Source organism: Eleginops maclovinus, chromosome 16 (assembly GCF_036324505.1).
Source record: "Eleginops maclovinus isolate JMC-PN-2008 ecotype Puerto Natales chromosome 16, JC_Emac_rtc_rv5, whole genome shotgun sequence".
Lineage (NCBI taxonomy): Eukaryota > Metazoa > Chordata > Actinopteri > Perciformes > Eleginopidae > Eleginops > Eleginops maclovinus.
In genome coordinates, this window is record NC_086364.1 from 6,973,728 (window position 1) to 6,995,647 (window position 21,920).

Genomic DNA, 21,920 nt, shown 5'->3' on the forward strand with positions numbered 1-21,920 from the left:
CGATGAAAGCTGGTCATTAGTAGTTTTTTTATCATAGAAACAGCGAGGGCTAACCTACATGTTTTGCTCTGGTGAGTATTTGGGGCAGCAGGACGCTGTATGTGTGATTGATTAAAAAGTATTATAGACACCATTGTAGAACTCAGCATGAGTTTAAAGAATTGTCATTTCCCTTTAAGGTTCATGTTTATTGATATTGTGCTTTGGAAATGCCGATCAGTATTAAACATTTACAGTTACCGCAAACCAGGCTCAGGCCCATTTCCATCACTGGCAACCATGGTTATAAATCACAAGTGTTTATTGCACTTACTCATGAATAAAAGTATTAAAATCCCTCTTAGATTGTATGCCGTATTCTGTATTGTTTTGCCACTTATTGTAAATAATGTAGCCTACTGAGTGTATATTAAAACAGTCAATACTTCTGATATAAGGTATAGTAATGTTAAGCCCCACAACACTATTACTAACCTCATGAGTTTGCTAATGGTAGCTATTAGTTGCTTACAATGCTAATGTTGTTAGCAATTAACGTTAGCGCAACAACAGATAGCCTCATTTGAAAGCTCATTAGGTTAGTACAAGTTGTTTGCTGCTAAATGTAAAGTTAGCTAACGGTATACAGTAATTACATTGAAATATTAAGATATTATTGTTTATTTAAGTGTAATAAATGGATGTTGTGTGGCTTTTTTAAAGAAAATGTTTGCTAACATAGCGTAAAGATTGTCTCTGGGGCACACATTTTAAAAAATTGAGACATTTATAATTAATAACAACAAATTACATAGAATTAATAGAATACTTAATTGATCGGAAGATTATGATAGGTTTTGTTGCAGTATCAATGCAGGTTTGATGGTTACTTTTTACATGAAAGACATGAAAAGGTAGGCTAATACATCCAGAGTAGCTGTTTATGTAATGTGTTTAATGTTTTGGGAGAAATATTTATATAAATTGTGTCTGATTGGAAAAAAGACAGGACACAGGATGTGTAATACATAGATAAATATATGTAAGTAAATACATTCAAACAGATTTTCAATCGTCAGCAGCATGTTTACTTCTGTGTACAGAGAGGGTTTATGACCTGCTACAACCCAGCAGTTTACAGACAGGCAGCAAATAGACATCAACTTCACTTCTGCAACTCTTAGCCAATTCAATCCCTGCTGTTTACAATCTGCCACGCCTTACATAACACACAGATTCCCAGGCAGAGCAGCACACTGTGGGGAGAAACTGTAGTGACCGCAGCAGGAGAAGAGAAAGCCTTTTCATCCATCATAAAGTTTCATGATCCTCAACATCACAAAGATCCCAGACATTCATCTGTGCTGGTGAATTAAGGTTATTTATCAGGTCATTACTTTGTGTTTGTAAATGCATCAAAATCAAAGTGAAAGAACAACCACGTCAGTCTGACAAGATTGCAAAAAAAAAAATAGCTGGGGGAGGAAGGTAACAGTCTCAGAAAGAAAATCCAAGATGGTCTGAGATTATTAATCCGTGTAGTTACCTGAAAAAAGTATATATTTTCTCTGAATTTTTTGGGGGGGATAATTGTACCTTAAATCAACGAGAAATCAGATGTTCTTACTCAAATTTTGAAAGAAATCGTTCTCATCATCTTAGAAATATAAGATTATATTCAACAATGTACTTTCATTATTAATTTATTTAGAAAAACAAATGATCTGTTTAGTTTGTCTAGTTTTGCTACTTTCCCATCTCAAAATACAATCATCTATATATATCTGTAAAAACTTATTTTTATAGTTCTTCTTACAGTAAATAAAGATATGTGACCAAATCACAGTTCAGGTTGAGTAGGGACGAAATGGAGAAAAATCATAGATAATATTTTGCATACTCACTTTATATTTGAACAGAAACAAGTGTTTGTTTACTTGTGATAGATGTCAGCCGCTAACACAACCACTCAATGTCAGCTTTTCTTTTAGGGAACTTTAGTGCTGGTTTACTATTTTGATTTATTTTCTCCATGCAGTGTACATCCCCTTGAGACTTACATACAGCCCATTTCTGCAGTCAATTTTCAGAGAGGTCGGAGGTCAACGCTTCCCTCTAGCAGTTTCCCCAAGGACACTGTGCCATTGGAGCACATTAGCTTTCAGAAAGGGTAGACCTCTGACCTCAGGGTGATAGAGCTGTCAATCATGTGTTCTGCCCCAAATAAAAAAAGTATAACCCATTGCCCTGCCAAAGAACAGATCTGTCACTTTCCACGAAATATGGGAGTGAAAGCCTATGTAATTAGCTTTGTGCTCAAATAATTTATTTTATGGATGCATGGTGTCAATATGTGCCCAAAGTCCATAAATAACTTTAATATACTGCACGTGAAAGGGGGGATTGTGTGGGAGGGAAACTCTTTCTGGCATGAACTTTGGGATTTTAGCCTTTGCAGACAATTAACATACTCAAAAACCTTATTAACACACTACAGGAAAGGCCCAAATAGCATATTAGGGCCCCTTTAAATACTTTTAAAGATACAAAAACAGTATAAAGAAAGACAGTTAGACTCATACTCATTTCCCCAAACAACTCAGTCTATGTGCTCAAAGTCACATTCATCAAGCTCTCCAAACTAGCGAACCTGTCATAAATTGCTTGTTTCAGCCTGATGAATCCCACCTGTTCATGAGCTGGTGCACACTTGTGCCATTTGATCATTAACATGCTGGATGCCCTCAAATTACTTCATTTGAGGGGGAAGTCTAATTAACAAAAATGTCACCAAAAAGAACTCCACACGGAGGAGCTTCAAGTCCTGCCGTCAGAGAAATCAGCTGACAAAAGAAAAACTAATTTAGCAGAAGCAGTAGAGCTGTTAGGGGGGAAATGCCAAATATGGAAGAGAGAGGGATTTATGGTTTGAAGTCAAAAATGTTTTGCTTAATTAAATTGGTCTACAACACAAAGGCAGTCAAGTTAAAGTGGGGCACCTAGAAAGAAACCTTAAACGTGCAGAACTTTTAAATGTACCACTGTTTGGTCAGTCTGGTCTCAAAATTCAGTTTCACAATTCAAACCATGATATTTTTCCAATACTATTCTGGTAGTTGTATTGCCTAAACCTAACTTACTCGACCTAGTTGTAGGCAAATATTCACACCTGCACTCATAAAGTGCATTAGAGGACAGAAAAAGCAAAAGGATTTTTTTTTTAGGACTTGTTTTGCTTTTAGTATTAGAACAGGCATTCACCCTTGTCACACTTGCAAACTCGAAAACCATCACGAAGCTTCTGAGGAATAAAGAAGTTCAAACATTTATTCTCCGTTTCCACAAACAGGAATAACACTAAATCAATATTAGTATTCACATTATGCGTTATATATAGGGCATGACCTGGACAAGACCTGTTTGAAAGTGCTACCTGTAGTATTTTGTGTTTCAAAGCAGATCATGCTGCTTCCTTTTAATCAGTCCCTCCCCCCTTTGTTCTGAGCAACCAGAGGGAGGATGAGAGACAATATCCAGAGTGTAAAACTTCAGTAAAATACCTATCATCTAACATGTTTAAACAACAATTCAAAAACTACAGCTCCAATTTGCTCTTCCTGCATGCATTATACCGCATCACAATTTTTAGTTGCTCTCTTATTCAAGATTATCACCAAGACTCTCCTCTAATATCATTTTTATACCTTATTTATCTGTCTCAAATATAGCTTTAGAATAAATATAACATAGAAACAGCTTAGGGGGACTTAAGGGGACTTATGGATGCTAGCTTTGTCTGACATGATCTGCCAATAAAGCATGATCATATCCTATAAAATACTACACATAGCACTTTGAAATATGCTGGAACACCTGCTTTCCATCCAAGATCTCTCTGTCTGTTTCTCACACTTAATGGTGATTTGCATTTTATATATTAAGGACATATTTGTCAAATTGTCTTTAAAACATTTATTTAGTTACAACTTATTCAAAAGGGAAAAAGGGCTGCTGTGCTTTCATTCTACACATAGCACCTTGAGATATGCTGGAGAACTTTCCATCTGAGAAGTGTCCTAATTCCCAGACCTCTGTTTTTCAGACTTTATATTAATTCTCATTTAATATATAAATAACACACCTGTCTAAAGTTATTTATTACACCTACTCTGTCCCTTCTTGTCAAGTTAACAATCTCATTCGGGAAATAAGGTCTGCTGTGCTTTCGGGTTCGGTGGCAGAACACCTGGGCAGTTCGAACCAAAAAGAGCTTTCACCACGCTACTCAGCACTGCTCCTCCCCCAGCGAGTCTGTGTTCTCCCCCAGGTCTATGGAGGCAGAAGTGGCTCTGTTGCCCCGTCCTGGACCAGAACCCGGCCCTGGTCCCGGCCCTGGACACGGTCCCCCGACTATGAGCCCGCCTCTGGCTCCGCCGTGGCCAGGGTAGACCTCCACAGTGCTGGAGATGGACTGCAGGGAGCGGTCCCGAAAGTAGTGGAAGGCCTCCTGATCCAGGAAGTTCTGCTCCTCGCGCAGGCCCTGCTCGAACAGCTTGCGTTTGTGCCTGAACTCGATCACCGTCTTGGTGTAGGAGTTGAGGGTGGTGACGGAGGCGGCCATGCAGCAGGTAAAGGAACCCCAGGCCATGCTGGTGGGACAGAGACACACATGCTTTCAGAAACTAATACTTATGATCATCAAACATAACAAAAGATTAAGGTTTTAAATGTCAGAGATTAAAATAATTGTTTTCTAAAGTCATCATCTTTTCAATAGACAAGAAAAGAGCTTTTCACATAACATTACATTTTTTGATCCAAAGCAACTTACAATAAACAATAAACCATGAAGAAACGCTAAGAGCTGGAATTATAAGTTTATCGATTAGTTATTCGAAAGGGAAAAAAAAGGCAACTAATTGTATAGTTAGGAATAGTGGAAGAATTCCAGTGTTTGCAGACATGTGCCTATTAAAGGAGAGTATTTCCTGCCATCTTTGCAAACTAATATTTTTGGAGTTTTGGAAAAATAAATGTGTTAGATTCTATCCAGTTAGGATTGTGATTTCAAGCGTTACATAGAAAAAAACACATGATAGTATTACATCTTATAGTTAGTCATTCGAAATAATTGGTAGTTGCAGCCCCAGTTTAGACAAAAGTGTAAAAAGCAGAAAAACTATTTCACTGCAAGGTCTCAAATATTGTGTTTCAAAAGTAAAAATGAACTTGGTAGTTCAGCTTTAAAGATAGTGTGATTAACCCTTATGGCTTGTGTCCACATTGCCTCTTTTTCTGATCAACAGCGGGGTTTTTTTTTCTTCTATTGTTTCTTGGACTCAAACTTTTTGACACTCAGAGCTCTTCTCTAAAGTGCTCTGTCCTTTATCCAGCAGTTAGCTCACATAGCAGCTGTAGCTCTACTTTACCTTCCAGCAGAGAGCAGTGGAGGTCATGGTGTCGGGCTAATTATCCCAGAAACACCAGCCATGGACTCCCAGTGGTCCTCCACACACTCCTGCAGCACAACACCTGCAGCTACATCCTGAAGAGATGATTTATGATTGACTTCATGGAGGGGTGGTAACCCTTTATCCAAAACAATTACGTTTCCATAAAACTAAAGTACACTTTCGATCAAGATTAGCTGGACAATGGATCTGTTCATCCAATGTTTGTGTAATGTATGGTGTGTTGTAAGTTTTCATTGAAAAAAAAAGAAAAACTCTAAGTGTGTAGTAGTAAAGTACATTTAGTCATGGACACTGGTTTTGTGTATATTTCCATTTTATGTAAATGTACTTTCATTATATTTCTGAGGCAAATTTTACTGAAGAAAAAAATTCAATACATAACTTTTCTTGTAAAGGGGAACTTTTAGACAGTTTTATTTCCTTTTATTACATTTTTTTTGACCAATGGTTTAGTTTAATATCCTACTATTGTCTTCACATAAGTTTGTTTGTCCCGTCATCTAAAGTGTACTAAATTGAAAAAAGTAAACTTTGACTTTGGGTTGGACACACCAAAGTCCGGGGTTGCGTGACTGAACCATCCTGAATTTCATACACAGACATTCATTAGAAACTCATTTACATGTACACTACATACTATCGAGCTGACACTTTTATCCAAAGTGATTTAAATGTACTTTAATAATACAGAAATGCCTATTTTGGGGTAAGGAGTCTTGCCCAAGGAAACTGTGAATGTTGAGTGCAGGGGGTTGGATCATACCTCAGGCTCCCTGATTGGTAGATCATTAAGCCCCTGCACCCCAGTCACCCCCATGCACCACAGTTTGCCCTAGTGTCAAGGAGACCAGGCTGTAATCAGACACCATTGTTTGTTCGTGTAACACAACAGGTTTGATCCAAACGAGATATATAATTATTAGGTGTGTGTGTGTGTGTGTGTGTGTGTGTGTGTGTGTGTGTGTGTGTGTGTGTGTGTGTGTGTGTGTGTGTGTGTGTGTGTGTGTGTGTGTGTGTGTGTGTGTGTGTGTGTGTTGGTGTGTGGGTGTGTGTGTGTGTGTGTGTACTGACCAGAAGGACCAGCCGTAGTCCCAGCTGTGAGGCCTCCAGTCCTCAGGACCCAGACTGACTGTGATCTGAAACACCTGAGTGTACATCATGTGGGCCACCATACCCAAGAGACCTGCAACACAAATACACACAGTAATGTAAATATCCAAACATCAACCTGTGACATTGAAGCTGCAACTTTTTGGAGTGGTTGCTACGTAAAAGCATTATTCATTATTCATGTTCCCTTCTGGATATAAAGAAGTGGGTTTAGAAGTTACAACTCTTTCAAAGTCCTATTATGACTCAATGTTGGCATATTTTATTTGACGCAGGTTCATTAGTTATTTTTTACCTACAAATAGACAGGACAAAAAGGAATGAAACCCTACACATATTTGAGGGCTGGATCAACATTTAAAACAGCTGGATTTGGAACACAAGCCTTTAGTGAGACACATGAAATATCAAATGGTTTGTTTAAACTAAGCTAACAGCAAGTATAGTTTGCCACAGATCAGAATTTCTAGATCACAGTAGTTGGTAGATGATCCCCAGAGCATGAACCCTTTAGATTTTTTAATAATGCTATGACCTTTCCTCTTGCACCAACAGAGTAAAATGTACATTATTAACCCCTCCCTCTCAATGCTTTAAACTAATGCTGTACACCCTCAGTGTGTTCCCTATTTCTTACATAACAACAAGATAATCTGCCTGGATAATTACAATTAACCAAACAACAGTATATCACTTCAGCTATTTGCAGCTCAACAAATTATCAGTAATAAATCAGAACACATGTAACTATAATAATTAGTCATTATATGGCACCAATTGATTTAACATGAGACACCCAATCAATTAGAGATAGGCTCACAATCGCTCATAATCATACAGTAAATCAAGAAAGCCATAAATGTAAATGAGGAAATGAGAGAAATTAATGATGAGGTTATACATCACAATTGTTCTGTGTGTGTGTGTGTGTGTGTGTGTGTGTGTGTGTGTGTGTGTGTGTGTGTGTGTGTGTGTGTGTGTGTGTGTGTGTGTGTGTGTGTGTGTGTGTGTGTGTGTGAGAAAATCATTTCTTCTCGACCTTGAGACGTTTGTGCGTGTCATATGCCATTAGGGGTACAAGGTTGTTCTTCTGCCTTATATGTACATGTTTTACAGTATTCATTCTAGCTTTCATGTTACCAGTCACAAATGTTTATGTCCAAAATGATATATAAAAAGCAGCTTGACATCATCACTCTTGGCCAACACCACTTAGATGAACTTCTTAGTATTCTGACAACAACTTTAGCGTCATTTTTAAACATGCTTACTATCCGATAGAACTCAGCACTTGGTAAACTTAACTCAAGAAAAGCTATCATGTCAAAGGGGCCCTATTTTGGAGTTTTCCTTCTCCTGTAGTGGGTTGTACAAGTTTGTGTGCATGTACATGGTCTGCAAAGGCTAACATCCCAAAGTTGAGGAAGATTCTCTACCACACAAGCCCCCTCCCCGCCTGAAACACAACAATTGGACTCCTTTGTTTATTTATAGTGACATCATTGTGTAACACCCGTGCTTCTATTAGCTAGTGCTTACACACATTGTACGTGGCAAGTGGCGGGACATTGAACAATCAAAACTCATCCAGCCAACTAACCAATCAGAGCAGACTGGGCTGTGATTTCAGACAGAGGGTGAAAAGAGGTGCTGCTGCACAGGCAGTATGAGAAAAATAAAGAGCTTTTAAACATTAAAGCATGGAGACATGTCCCAGCAGAGGCACAAAATACAAATATGAACAAAAAAACTTGCATAATAGGGCCCCTTTAAATGTTGGTAATTCTCTTCAGACACTTTTATGATGTAGTGTTTATCATGTTTTAGTTGTAGTGCCTGTAAAAATCAGTGGTGTGAGGAAAAGGATAGCCGTGTGCAACATGGTTGGAACGGAGCCAGATTCTTGTGTAAGAGGTTTAACATGAGTTGGGGGAAGAAATCCTACAATCCTACACAGTGACAGCTTCCAGGGGATAACCTCTGACCTTGGATGACCTCTGACAAATCTCCAACTCCTTATCCTCACGTCTGAATGTGTTAACGGAACACGATGTGCATGACTTTCCCAGAGAACAGCAATAAAAGGTCAAAGGTTTCACATGTCTTTTAAGGCGTCCCATCTTACCCGACAACACGGTGAAGACGGCGGCGAAGGCATTGAGTTTAAGTCCGTCGATGACGTTGCTTGAGTGGAAAAGCTCAAGGCACATCAGACTGAAGCCGACCACCAGCAGCAGGATGTAGAGCACCTCCGACACCACCGACAACCACAGCACACCTGCAATAGACACATTACAGATTGCAAAAACATTCAAACTCAAAACTTAACAAAAAAACTCCAGGCTAAAAACAGAGTGAATACTGATAACACGATGGCAGAGGACTATTTGACAATATTTCAGATTAAAACCCAATGCTTAAGTAGGTAGAAATTGTCTGTTTATTGAGTAGCTAACTCCACTGAGTTCTTGTTTAGGTTATAGATCCCAAAACAGACAAGCACCTTCGTACATCAATGACAAGCTTAACAACACACTTTACATGAACAATAAAAACCTGAAGTTGTCGGTCTCCTATTCTCCTCTGACTCAACTGACAGATGAACAAAATAAAGATTAATAACAATTTTAATAACAATAATTACCACCTCTAAAAGGCACCAGCAATGGATTGCCACTGATTAGAAATGACTTCTTTAGTTGACTTTTGTGTGAATACAAAGTCATAGTGAAACAAATGTTGCCATTTCACAATCCAAAATAACTATATTCCACTTATTTGTTGTATTGAATCTCAACATTTTAAATGCCATTGTGTATACGTTTCAAGTGTTATTTTCTATGTCTTTGTAACAGATCACTTTGACAACATAACAGAGATTGCTGCAGCAAACATCAAACTGAATGCAAGTGGGATAACGGCCCTCTTATTCAGACATTACTATATCTTTCCCTTTTTGCTCCATGTCGCTCTCCAAGGTATGCACACTGGTGCAGAAGTTAACAAAGAAACACAAAGTTGTGTTGAAAGAACTCCTTGTCTTGTACTTGGCAGACATCTGAAGCTGTTCACTCAGCACTCAGGGAGTAAAACCACCACAACCTGCTGAAGAACCAGGAGGTTTGGACAAAGATCTGATTCAGAAGCATCAAAGCATGCACGTGATATTAACGTACATCATATAGGCAAGAGAAGAAATATACAAATTCAGAAGAAACACACTTATTAGGGGAACTTTTATGTGTTTGACGGGGCCCTATTATGCTCATATTCAGGTTCATATTTGTATTTAGTGTACATAGCCTCTGTCTGAAACCAGAGCCCAGTCTGCTCTGATTGGTTAGCTGGACGGCTCTGTTGTGATTGTTTGGCCAATTAGAGAGGTCCCGCCCCTGACGTACAATGTGTTGGAGCGCCAGCCAATAGAAGCACAAGTGTTACATTGTGATGTCTTCGAGTCTGTTGGAGAGAAACTCCCTCTGGAGGGAACTTTGGGATTTAAGCCTTTGCAGACCATTTACATGCACAAAAACCTGTAGAACACACTGCAGTTAAGGGAAAACCCCAAAAAGCTTCAAATACTAGTTATTTTTCAGTTTTTTCCTAATCATTTTGATAAAGCAATGAAATGCGTTCTACTAAACACGTTGAGTCTACATTGCATTTTGTAAAATGTGCTGTAAAAGAAACGTTGTATCAAATAAAGAGTCTTTGTCAACCTTCACTTCTTTTGCTTTTGCGTGAAGGACCAGATTTCCATTTTTGTTGTATTTCTGTCCTCCAAGCACAGACTGAAGGCGGGGACGTTGAGTTGTCCTTCCATTTGTTCTGTTTGCATTCATTCATCCGGTGTTGGATGACAGAGATACTGTGATGAATCTCTAAAGAAGGATGATACATTTCTCCTCTGCAGGCAGGACACGACCCTTACATCTCAAAACAAGGTGAAGTATTTGTTTCTGATCGGGCAGGGGAGGGCACATTTGATATCTCCACCTACTTGTCTGACACTCACTAGGCCCTTGGGTTGTACAGGGCTGTAAAAAAATCCCATCAGAGCAGAGAGAGACATTTTGCAGCATGATGAACATGTTTTACAACCCTACTGTTCTTCTTCACGCTCTGAATTTTAGAGGAGAGACAAGTTTTCATGCCCTCAGGATTCACTCTTACCAGCAGAACTTGCGCAGCTTTCTATATTTACATTTTCTAAAGGCAGAAACTTCTCTTGAATACAGGCTCTTAAGTTTGATAGAGCTTAAGGATTTTCAAAAAGCTAAAATGTATTGCATAAGACATTGGGTGCAATACCAAAGGGACACATTTGACTAAGGAAAATTGTAAAAAGTTGACGTAGAGAACATTTCAGAAGTTTGTTCACTCATTTTTCAGTTTTATCGGATTGTGTTTAATGCTGCCACGTTTCCTTGATAAAGATGTTCCCATACAATAAAACTACTCTGTCATAATGTTTTGAGAGAGGGAATTTATGCCTGTAAAACAAACCTTAGCTGACCCACTGAATTATGTGATCTTTTTCACACCCTACGTGCTAAACCCTGCTCTTTCCAGTTGTTTGGTTCAGGAATATTGTTTCAGTCTGCTCATTCAAAACCAGTTCACAGCATTTCTTTGGAGTAAGGCCATGGAAGTTGTCAGCCAGTTTTTTGATGTGGTCTGCAAGCTCTTTCACTTTCCTTTGTGGAGACCCTCTTTGCCTCTGGTTTTCCACTGAACCTACTGTCTTCACCAACTTCCCTTTCATACGCAGGGTCCATATTTCTGTCTTTTGCCATTGCTCTGATGGATTTTCCACTCTTGCCACCAGTGGCTACTCTCTCCATCTCCTCAGTCGTTCTCTTGTATTTTCTTGGCATGATGGCGTTTTCTACATTTTTACCTTAAAACATAAAGAACACATCAGTTGTGTCAAACTAAATTTCAATAAAATGTCATCTTTAACTCAATGATTCATGTGGTTTTACACCTTTTCTAAATAACATGTGTGATACATATTTTCAGACCTGGATATATTTGTTTGACATAACAGTCATTACAGCTGACATGTTGAACATTTACTTTGACAAGCAAAACATGGTTTATTGTAAAAACACATTTACCACTTCACCATGTGCTTTCTCACAGCCAAATAGAATTGATGGGTGCTTCCTGAATGTATGGTCACATGACAACAAATGTTCACAGTTCCCTAGAGACAGGGGGTGGGTCAACTTACCCACTGGCTCATCTTACCCCGCTCTCCCCTACAGTATAGGAATGACAATTTGTGAACGATAAGGTGGGACAGATGATATGAGCTGTCTGGAGGGTTTATATGAGAAAGACATGAAGCAAGAAAAGAAAAGTGAAAAGAATGAATCCACATGATAAGAGCAGAGTTTCTGCTCTCACTTTTTGGGGTAAATCTATCCTTAATTTTTGAAGGACTAAAAGTCATAAAGTTCTAATTAAAACTAAAAATGAACTAAATTCCTCCTAATTAGGAAGCATCATTAAAACTTAAGAATGTTAGTGGCTAATAAAGCTATAGCCAGTACAAGGACAATATTTACAACAGACAGTAGGGGAATACAAAATGAGGATCTGAAAGAGACAAAAACTTGAAGTTTCTCTGTCATGATATGAAACACCAAAGTCTGAAGAAACCTCTGAAAAATGAAGCAGGAGAAGAGAGGATGAGCAAAGACCCCAGGGGACTTCGGTGATAAAATTATCCACTAAGCACTTTACGATGTCAAGGTGCAAAATTAATGTGACGTCTGCTCAGATCATCTGGAGGAGAAACCACAAACCTGCGGGTGAACCCTTCAGGATGACAAACAGCGAGCAGTGTGATGTTTTCTCTTTAGAAACCTGTTCTGCCGCCGGCATGTCTCTATGGTCTGTCCAGACTGAAATATCCTAACTGCTGTTACATCGACATCAAATTTAGTTCAGACATTCGTGTTTCCCTCAGGATGAATTGTAAAAACTTTGCTGATCCTCTGATTTTCCATCTATTGCCATCAACAGGTCAATACACTGGTTTATGACCTTCATCAACTCTCGCTGTACTCTGTGTTTTTCCCTTCACAACTCAGCATGTGGGCTTTGTCATTGTGAGCATGTTGGCATGCTGATGCTTGCATTTAGACTGGGGCTGGGCAATGTATTAATAGTGAGATTGTAATATGAGACTAGATATCTTGATAGATATTGGACATTGTTATATTCTGAGTGTTATCTATCCCTGGTTTAAAGGCCTTTAATCAGTACCTAATGTGTGTTAGGTAATATCAGATGATTCAGGACAACTGATCGAAAATCGGGATGGTCCCAAGTTTTACGAATGCCTAGTCACTCTAATTTTGTCTTTCCCTTTTACTTCGTTTTACATTTGATTTGTTATAATAGGTTTTTTGACCTTGTACTGAAAAGGTAATCTTATGGTGTGAAATCAGAAACCAATGCTAAAATAACCGGAATAAGCAACAACATAAAAATTAAATGACAAAAACTTAGATTTATTGATACCTCAAAAAGTAAGAAAACTGTAAAGAGTTTGGCTTGTGGCTTCAGGTGGGTTTAGTTCTGCTGGTGCAGTCTTGACCACAGCACTTTATAAAGTCCTGGCTCTGGCCCCAATTTGTTTTTGTGTAATCAAATTTGTGTTGTCGGTTTTTCATTAAGAATGAACTTGGCTGTGAGTGAGGAGCAGCTGTGTGTTATAAAACACAGCAGTGATCATGCAGGGCTCAAAGGAAGGCAGATTAACATATTGTATCCTTGTGTAAGAAGCAAGGTCGCCCCACTGGATGCACCATACCACTGTTCACCACCGCTCCGTGCAAAACACTCCTGCTCCTCTTCAGATGGCATTCACAGATGAAACCATCAAAAACGTTCATTATTAACAACCTGCACTGCATGGAACAGAGAATTAGAGGCTACGCCCACCTGCACCAGAAATATTCACGCTCAAATATTCCTTTTATGAGCTGCAGGATATAAGATGATAACCTGCTCTTGTCTGCAGTTATGAGGAATCTGGAGGAGAGATGTTCTCTTATTATCCAACCCCCTCGTTCATACAAGGGTTAAGGATCCTATTAAATAACAAATAATGGAAGAACCAATTAAAGCCAAAGGCAGCAATTGGTGGGTATATAATGATAAAGAAATGTAAGACACACTGTTTTGTATGATATGTTGTTTCACATATTCCACATACTGTATCAATGTATTAAAATACATTATTAAAGTACAAGTATTTATTTTACAGTATAGTATTTAAGTTTACATTCTGTTTTATCTTATTCTATTTCATTTATATATTTGCCTATTCTTTCGACTTAGCTTCATCGTCTTAACTATTTTATTTATTGATTTACTTTTCTTTCTTAAGTATTTTCCATATGCATTATTACAGGAGCATATGTTAAAAGAGCCCTATTATGCTTTTTAGAGGTTGTATATATTATATTATTTACTTCTGTAACATTTGACATCCCACATTTGCGCTATTGGCTAGCACTCCAACACATGTATGTGATAGGCTAAGGGGCGGGACATCTCTAAGCAGTTGGCAAGTCACAAAAGAGCCAGCCAGCTAACCAATCAGAGCAGACTGGGCTCTGGTTTCAGACAGAGGGTGAAAAGAGGCACTGCAATACAGGCAGTATGAGAAAATAAAGAGCTTTTTAAACATTAAAGCATGTGAACATGTCCCAGTAGAAGCACAAAATAAAAATGTTGTTCAAATATGAATTTGAAAATGAGCGTTATATGTGTAATGGAAACTTGTGAAGCAATGGAGACGAAACTCAGAGAGACACAGGGAGAGCTGGAACTTTGATGGCAAACATGGAAGGTTTATTATGAAGTTAACGGATGGGGAATTGACAAGACATTTTCTGCAGCCACGAGTTGACAGAGCGTTTGCCCGACCAATTCTGAAGATCTCTACTACAGTACGAGGTTTTAAGTAGTTCAGAATGGACAATCAACATTCTTCAGTCGCCAGACTAAACAAATATGGACCTAACTAAAGCTGTCATCCATGGCAAAAGAATGTACGCAAGGGAACATACGTTCCAGATAAGAAGGGCTTCTAGATGTCCCTGAACAATAAATATCTCATGAACAAAGCGCCCAAGCTGCCCCTCACTAAGGAAGATTACAGCAACCCGAAGGCCAAAGAACTATGTCATGGGTCTAGACACAGGGGAAGGAGAAAATTATGAATTAGGTCAAAGAATAAACACTGAAGCAAAAATATTCCATAACAATATGTCCTCTTTCATTTTGTTGATGGAAACAATTTACTTTCTTTTTCGGGGAGATTGGTTTAAATCTGCTTGAAACCTTGATTAAAACAGAAGGCATTATCTTCCTTTTTGTTGGGAGCAGGTTACTCTAGCATCCATAAATCAAAACTGACAACACATTGGAAAAATCCTGAGCTTGTTTCATTTCAATTAATACATGTCACTTTCTTTTAACTCCCTCCTCTGTCAATATAATTATGATAAGGCCTTAGGAAGCCTCAGTTAAATTAGCTTGGAGAAAAATTCAAGATTCAAGATTCAAGAAGCTTTATTTATCCCGAGGGAAATTGAGGAAAGCTTCTTTAGAATAGAAGATTAGGTCTAAACGGTTTTGACAGATAATCGGGGACAAATAGGGATTGGCCAGATGTTTGGAGGTAAAAACATTAGATTGTCTTTTTCATTATTAATAGAACTACTCTTCAGATGTGACTGTGGAGGATAGTGAGTAAGTAAACACAGGAAGAAATACTTGAAGAAGGTCCCATTTGCCCTGTCAACCGGTTTTCATTTCATTCACCAAATAGATTTTTCTACATTTACTTAATGATCAGACTCAATGATTTTTACATGGGAGGAAAATTATCTAGAGTGCAATTTATTGAGATAAACCATGCAGATTTGAAGTCACAAAATGTCCTAATAAGTTGTTTCTTAAAGAATAATGAGCCCTTAGTGCAGACACCACCTTCATCGACTTTGAATTCTTTTTAGAGGACTAAGAGAGGTAGAAGCACAGATTGCTCCTGGAAAGATAGATAGATAGAATCGGAGGATGAAACCCTCTTTATTAGTCACATACATGCACACAGCAGAGCACACACAGTGAAATTAGTCCTCTGCATTTAACCCATCCTAGTACTATCGTGCAGCGCCTGGGGAGCAATGGGGAGGGGGGATTGGAGGTGTCCGGTGCCTTGCTCAAGGGCACCACAGCAGGGCCTAGGAGGTGAACTGGGACCTCTCCAAGTAGCAGTCCACTTTCCATATTTCAAGTCTGTTCAGGGACTTGAACCGGCGACCCTACGATTCCCAGTCCAAGCCCCTACTGACTGAGCCACTGCTGGACAGCTGTTGGTTAAGAAACTGTTTTCACCCAAAAATAACAGCATTTTCCCAAGCTCTACAGCTGTCAGACTGAGCGGTGATGCTCATTTACACAAATAGTGAGAGCAACAATCGTTCAATTGGTTGTAATGGTGAAGGACCACTGTCAAACAAATATATAAAGTAGCAGAAAAACAGAAAAATGAAAACCAAGGGAGCAGCACTAGTTTGTCCTTCAACAGCTGTGGTACGTTGTCTAGATATTTTTGTTGTATAAACAATAAATAGCGCTGTGAGCAGGCTTTTCCCAGTGCCTTTCTGCCAGAAAAAAGGCACTATGAGTAAACGGCGCCCAAATGTCCATTTGAAAAGACTGCTGTCTGTCAACAAAGCGTGTGACTTTGACCCACCGACAGACACCACTGTTTTTTAATCTTTACTACAACCTTCTCAATCTAATCTTCACTTAAGACTCTCCTTATTTTGAAGCAGATGCTTGCTCAGATGTCATTAAGTTTGACCACGATTTAATTCCCAATAAACTTCTTTAAAATGAACGTCCTTCTTAGAGCTGGACATCAGGTGTATAACTTAAGTATAATTAGAAATACTATGATAAGTGTTTCTCTAAAAAAGATAAATATTGATAGCTACAGTCATAATTTATATATGTTTTTAATTGTTAAAATATAATCCTGTTAAATGCCGATTAACATAAGCCAGAAAGTGCCCAATAAAGAGATGTGCGTATATTTATTTTAGTTTTCCCTTGGTCTGATGAACAGGTGGGAGCGGCAGGAAGTAGCGGCGGTGGCTAATGACGGTCATTACTCACCTCTCTCCGACGCCGGGGCAAGATCAATGAAGCTCCGACATTTCTCACCTGAGAGAGGGGGAGAGAGGGGGAGTATAGGGGAGAAGACGAGGGAGATATTAAGAGGAAAAGAGGTGAAAAAGGCAAGGGGAAATGAGATGGGAATGAAGCAGAGAGAATGGGGAGAAGGATATGGGAGGAAGGTAGAGAGGATGCGAGGATTTGTGAGAAAATGTGCATTAGTGCTTCAAACCAATAATACAAGATAGTAGTGCATCAACATTTCATTTTGTAGCAATATTGGTAAAATGGTTTGTGCCAGAACATGCTTTATTTTACACAAAAGGTAAATGATGCTTGCATTTAGGCAATTTCCACTAACACAGTCATTATTTTTGAGATACTAAGCCGTAGTAATGGTATGCTCAAGCCATAATTCTCCTATAGTTTATCTTTTTTCTGTCAGTCATTGGTAAGAATCCTTTTTTCCCCAACACAATGCAATTTTATTTGAGTTTCTATATTTATCCTCACCTACAACAGTTATTCTCAATAGTACGTTATTGTAATTTTATAACAATATTATTCTGGGAGTGTATTTGCATAATGCAGTTTCATGTTGGCTTTGGCTGCAGGGTTGATCAGAGATCAGGTCACAGATCAGCGGCTGCAAAACGAGCCATAACTCAGCCTTTGCAGAGTCACCGGCAGTAGGCAGGAACATCCATTACCATCCTGAAAACTGCTACACACTGACATGCACACTGACATACACACTGCTACACACACATATTGCCACACACACTCAAGCTCGAACAACAGATGAAGTCACTCAGTTTGTCTCCTAGACACCGAGGCAAAATCCGACCTGGAGTAGAACTTTTCTCCATGTAACTACTGCAGGTAGAACAGATCGGTTGTATATGAAAACAAGTAATAGTCCTGCATTATTTCATGAAATATATTATTAGCAACATTTCCGTAAAATACTTAAAGTAAAAGCTTGAATGATCTCTAAAAAGCTAACGTTTTATGAGTTTCTAAGACAAACAGATCTGTTTTGGGCTTTGTGATGAAGCTTTTCCCAGCTGATCCAAGAAGATTTTGTAAAACTTTCTTAAAGATGTAGGAAAACAAAACACACAAAAGAACACTTCATTCTTCAGTTTATCACAGAGATTTTAAATCATCTGGAGATAAGTGTTTTTAACTGGGTTGCTTAAACTTTTATTGCTAACAGCCTATTGAAAAACTCTGTAGGACCCGATTCCTACCAAGGAGCATCCTTGACTTAAAGGAAGTGGGTCATTTTGAGGTCACCAATTGTTTCTGGACGACAGTGTTTGAATCTTCCAGTTACACAAGAAGGGAGAGCTGAGTCAAACGGAACCTAATCTTCTGAAAGAGACATTTTCAGGCCCCTTAAACATTACAATTTTGAACTTTAGAAAAGCCACTGCACTGAAAACACTATATATGGGTTAACCAATCGATCACAATGTAGCCACACCCTAAAGCATACCCTGCTGCATTTACAGAACGAACCTCCTGCTGCATTGAAGACTTGTAATTAGCGATCAAAATCATAAACTCACAAGGTAAATGCTTGCTGGGTTTATAAATTAAGTTAAAAAAAAGAAGGGTCTTTTTCTCATAGACTTAAATGCAATCAGACTTTTATTTGCAAAAAGTAGAGTCACTTGCCTTTTCAGACATGTCTGCATCCATGTAATCCATTAAAACACCTTTAACTATTTGAATGCTTTTCATTTGAGTCCTCCCTTACTGTTCGCCAGTTCCCGACTTTACCTGAATCAAAGTTAAAATGATAATGACTCTAGTTAAAAGTTGATCCATCACACCCGTGTTCTAAATGCAGCATGCTGTATTTGACGAAAACTGCCCAGAAACTCACCTTAAGTGTTATAATTCATCTTCTCCAAGGTTAAAACTCATGAGAGACTTGGTGAGTTACAGAAAAAGTGTGCCGCGGCGTTAAGGTGAGCAGCACGGCCTCTGATTAGGACATGAATCTAAAATGTAATTAAAGAATGAGCGGGGATGTCTGTGACCTGATGACAGCACTAACTTACAGAACAATCAGTATTCCTATGCCTTTCCACTGCACATGGGAGGCAAATGAGCCTATAATATGTCAATTAACCAAAAAGAAATCACCCTTATCACACTGTGAATCCATCAGGCTGAAATGAAATAGATTTGCTTTAAAGAGGCTTCAGGTGGATTCCAATTTCTCTCTTTAGTACCTTTTTCTTTTACAGCACACATTCTTTCCTTGCCCTGCAGCTCCGCAGTCAGTTTAATCAGTGATCCGATGTCATTCGGGGCTAATTGCAGCGGTAATGAGTATGAATGGTTTTGTGAAACAACGGGTAATGTAGCATTACTTCTATAGTGGTGTCTGCATTTTTCAGCCAGATCAGGTGCAGACCGCACTGAGACACACTTTTATAGCAGGTTTCCTGTTTGTCATGCTCATTCATTTATTCACATGCAAACAGAGGTGGAAAGTTACATTTGCCCAATCACCTTAACTAATTGTGCTTCATTTCTGAAATAAACGTTTACCTACAGAAGATTCAGAATGCTCTCTCAAAACTTTCTTGCAGAGTTTTTTTTTTTTTTTTTGCCTGCAGTCAAATTTATGGAGAAAGGGAGATATAAGCTGTCTCCCCCTCTCATAGGGCAAAGTAAAATCACTGGATAATGAGTCAGACGGAATAACTGTAGTGCAGTGTAATGTGCTTTACGGAGACACGTCTGCACCAGGATATTCCTAGGAGAGCTACGGGACTGTATTGAATATCAAGGATTGCACTGAGAGCTTCACCATGTATTCACCAATAATCGATTATTCAAATGGAATCATATATATTTAGCATATCACATTAAAATAAGCTTTTCGGCATTATGAGTACTTTCACTTTTGGTAATTGTTGTATATTTTGATGCAAATCATTTTATTAGTGTAGCATGAATCTTACTTAAAATTGTGTATTTTCCAAACTGTAGTACTCTTACTTGTACTATTTCTGAATAATTATTCAACAACTGCATTAACAGGTCTTCTATAACATTGTTGGACTCACAATGGACCATTTTTATAAAAATATCTAAATCAATGCAGAAGAAAAAGAGTTATCATATTCTGCCTTGGTCCAAGCTACATTACCCACAATGCAACTCAACTGCTGCCAGTTCAGTCAAAGATTCTGCTGTTTCATGTAGAACTCTCACTTCTTCCTAAATTCACACCTATAGATTTCAAACAGCTCTCTCTGGACACAAACACACCTTACTTCTTTCCGTCTTCCTTTATTTGACATATGCAGACGTGATCGTTGCATGTTAAAAATAAACATGTCTTATAAGTGTTATTTGGTTTCGGTGAAGCTGCAGGGGCTCCATGGAGTGTCCTAGTGGTACCGTGCAAAAACACAGTTTATTTCGCCTGTTAACTTCACACAACACCTGAAAACAACCTGTAATGTGTGAACTCTGCGAAGTTCACAACTTTTTTTAAATCCAAAGACTGGACTCTGAGTGGGTTTTAGTCAAAATGAGCCAGGCTTGTGTGGGTCAAAAGGTTAGAATTGTATACAAATCCTATCTAGTGGTGTACGAAAATATGGATGTACTTATGTATTTAGATATTATGCTTTTTATATTCTACTGTTTCTCAAAATCACTGCACGCATATTGTCTTATTTCTGATAGAAGCAATTGTTATTATTTTCTTGGATTGCACATTAGTAGTACTATGATTTTGATGTTGTATTTTTTAATACTTTGGCAGTTTTCCACAAATTCAATGTTTTAAAATCACAATACCGAAACTGCCGTCGACCGTTCGGTCCATAGTTCAAATTATTTCAACTTTGACCGAAATCAACAAAATGACACTTGTATCTTGTGGCGAAGGCCAGCAGGGGACGTAACATAGAAACAAAACTTTTCATCTCAAGGCTGTTCATCCAACCTCGCAGTGAGCAAAGAGCAAATCGAGTATCATGTCAATGCAGCTTAAGGTAGATATGAGACCTGTGAACAACTCTATGATTTTACTCATTAGACCGTTTTTGCCACTAGATCCTCAATGATACATACAATCCAGTTAGCTTACAACATGTGAAATGAGAAGCCACCAGTTACCAGATTGACCATGTTTAGCTGCTGTCAACCAATCAGAGTCCAGTATGAATGACTTTTCATTTCATCCGGTTGAAACACTTTTAATTGAATTGCAATCATTCTGCAAAACATAAGGAAAACAATCACACTGAAACTACTGCACCCTCAACAATGGTCCCATTGAAACAAATCAATGTTAAAAGCTAAACTTGACAAAAAGCTCAGTTTGATGTAAAAGTGAACTTTCTGCAGACTAAAGTCGTCACAGTGTGCTCTCATTACTCTTGTTAAAACATTATAGAGCTGAGCTGCTTACCACTCTCTGCTCCCTGCGTGCCAGAGAGCCGTGATGTAATGAAGTTAGTAAGCCTGGCTGAAGAGGCAGCGTGTTTTTTTTAATACCCTTCACACTGTCTCTCAGCACAGATTAAACAACTTCTATCAAGTGTTATCAAGTTGAGTGAATGCCAAAGTCATTGTGATGACATTGCCTCGCTCCTCACTTGAACTGGAAGTTGATCTTACCGGCCATCAAGCATCATTGGTTATCAATTAGTGGTCGGACGCTGCAACTGCTCTGATACACTTTAACATCCCTGTAGTTAACACCAGAGTAAAGACAGATAACAAAATAATCTCACCGCCAACTGTCCTATTCTGTCTTGAGGCTGCTAACTGAGTTAAAGAAAATATAAGCTTGTTAGCTAGCTCAACAATTTAATAAACAATATGCCAAAAACTTCCTCATGCACATCTTGTTCTCCGGCTCAGAAAGTGAGCTGCTTTGAATATCCAAACAGCATGCAAAGAATTTAAGAAAGGTACGGTTTGTGCTAGCATGCACTCTGGCGCCCAGAGTGACTATTTACAGGTTTAGTTTAGTTAAACCTTCTGGCCTAATGACATCCCTATTGGGAAGGCAGCATTAGACCAGACAGTCAAGCATTGGTGTAATGTAGTGAAGTACATTTACTCACGTACTGTACTTTAGTACGATTATGGGGAGTATTTCTATTT

General features: G+C 38.6%; 1 protein-coding gene across 1 annotated transcript in view; it reads right to left on the reverse strand.

The window, feature by feature from the left end:
• Positions 1–933: 933 nt before the first annotated feature.
• The window catches only part of gsg1l (gsg1-like), a 24,767-nt gene continuing 3,780 nt past the window's right edge, over positions 934–21,920 (reverse strand). The window contains exons 2-5 of the mRNA XM_063903187.1: positions 16,773–16,820; positions 8,689–8,841; positions 6,525–6,636; positions 934–4,628 (exon numbers count right to left, since the gene is read on the reverse strand). Of these exons, the coding sequence (XP_063759257.1) occupies positions 4,265–4,628; positions 6,525–6,636; positions 8,689–8,841; positions 16,773–16,820 (677 nt within the window). The 3' untranslated portion in view covers positions 934–4,264. The remainder of the gene's footprint in view (positions 4,629–6,524; positions 6,637–8,688; positions 8,842–16,772; positions 16,821–21,920) is intronic.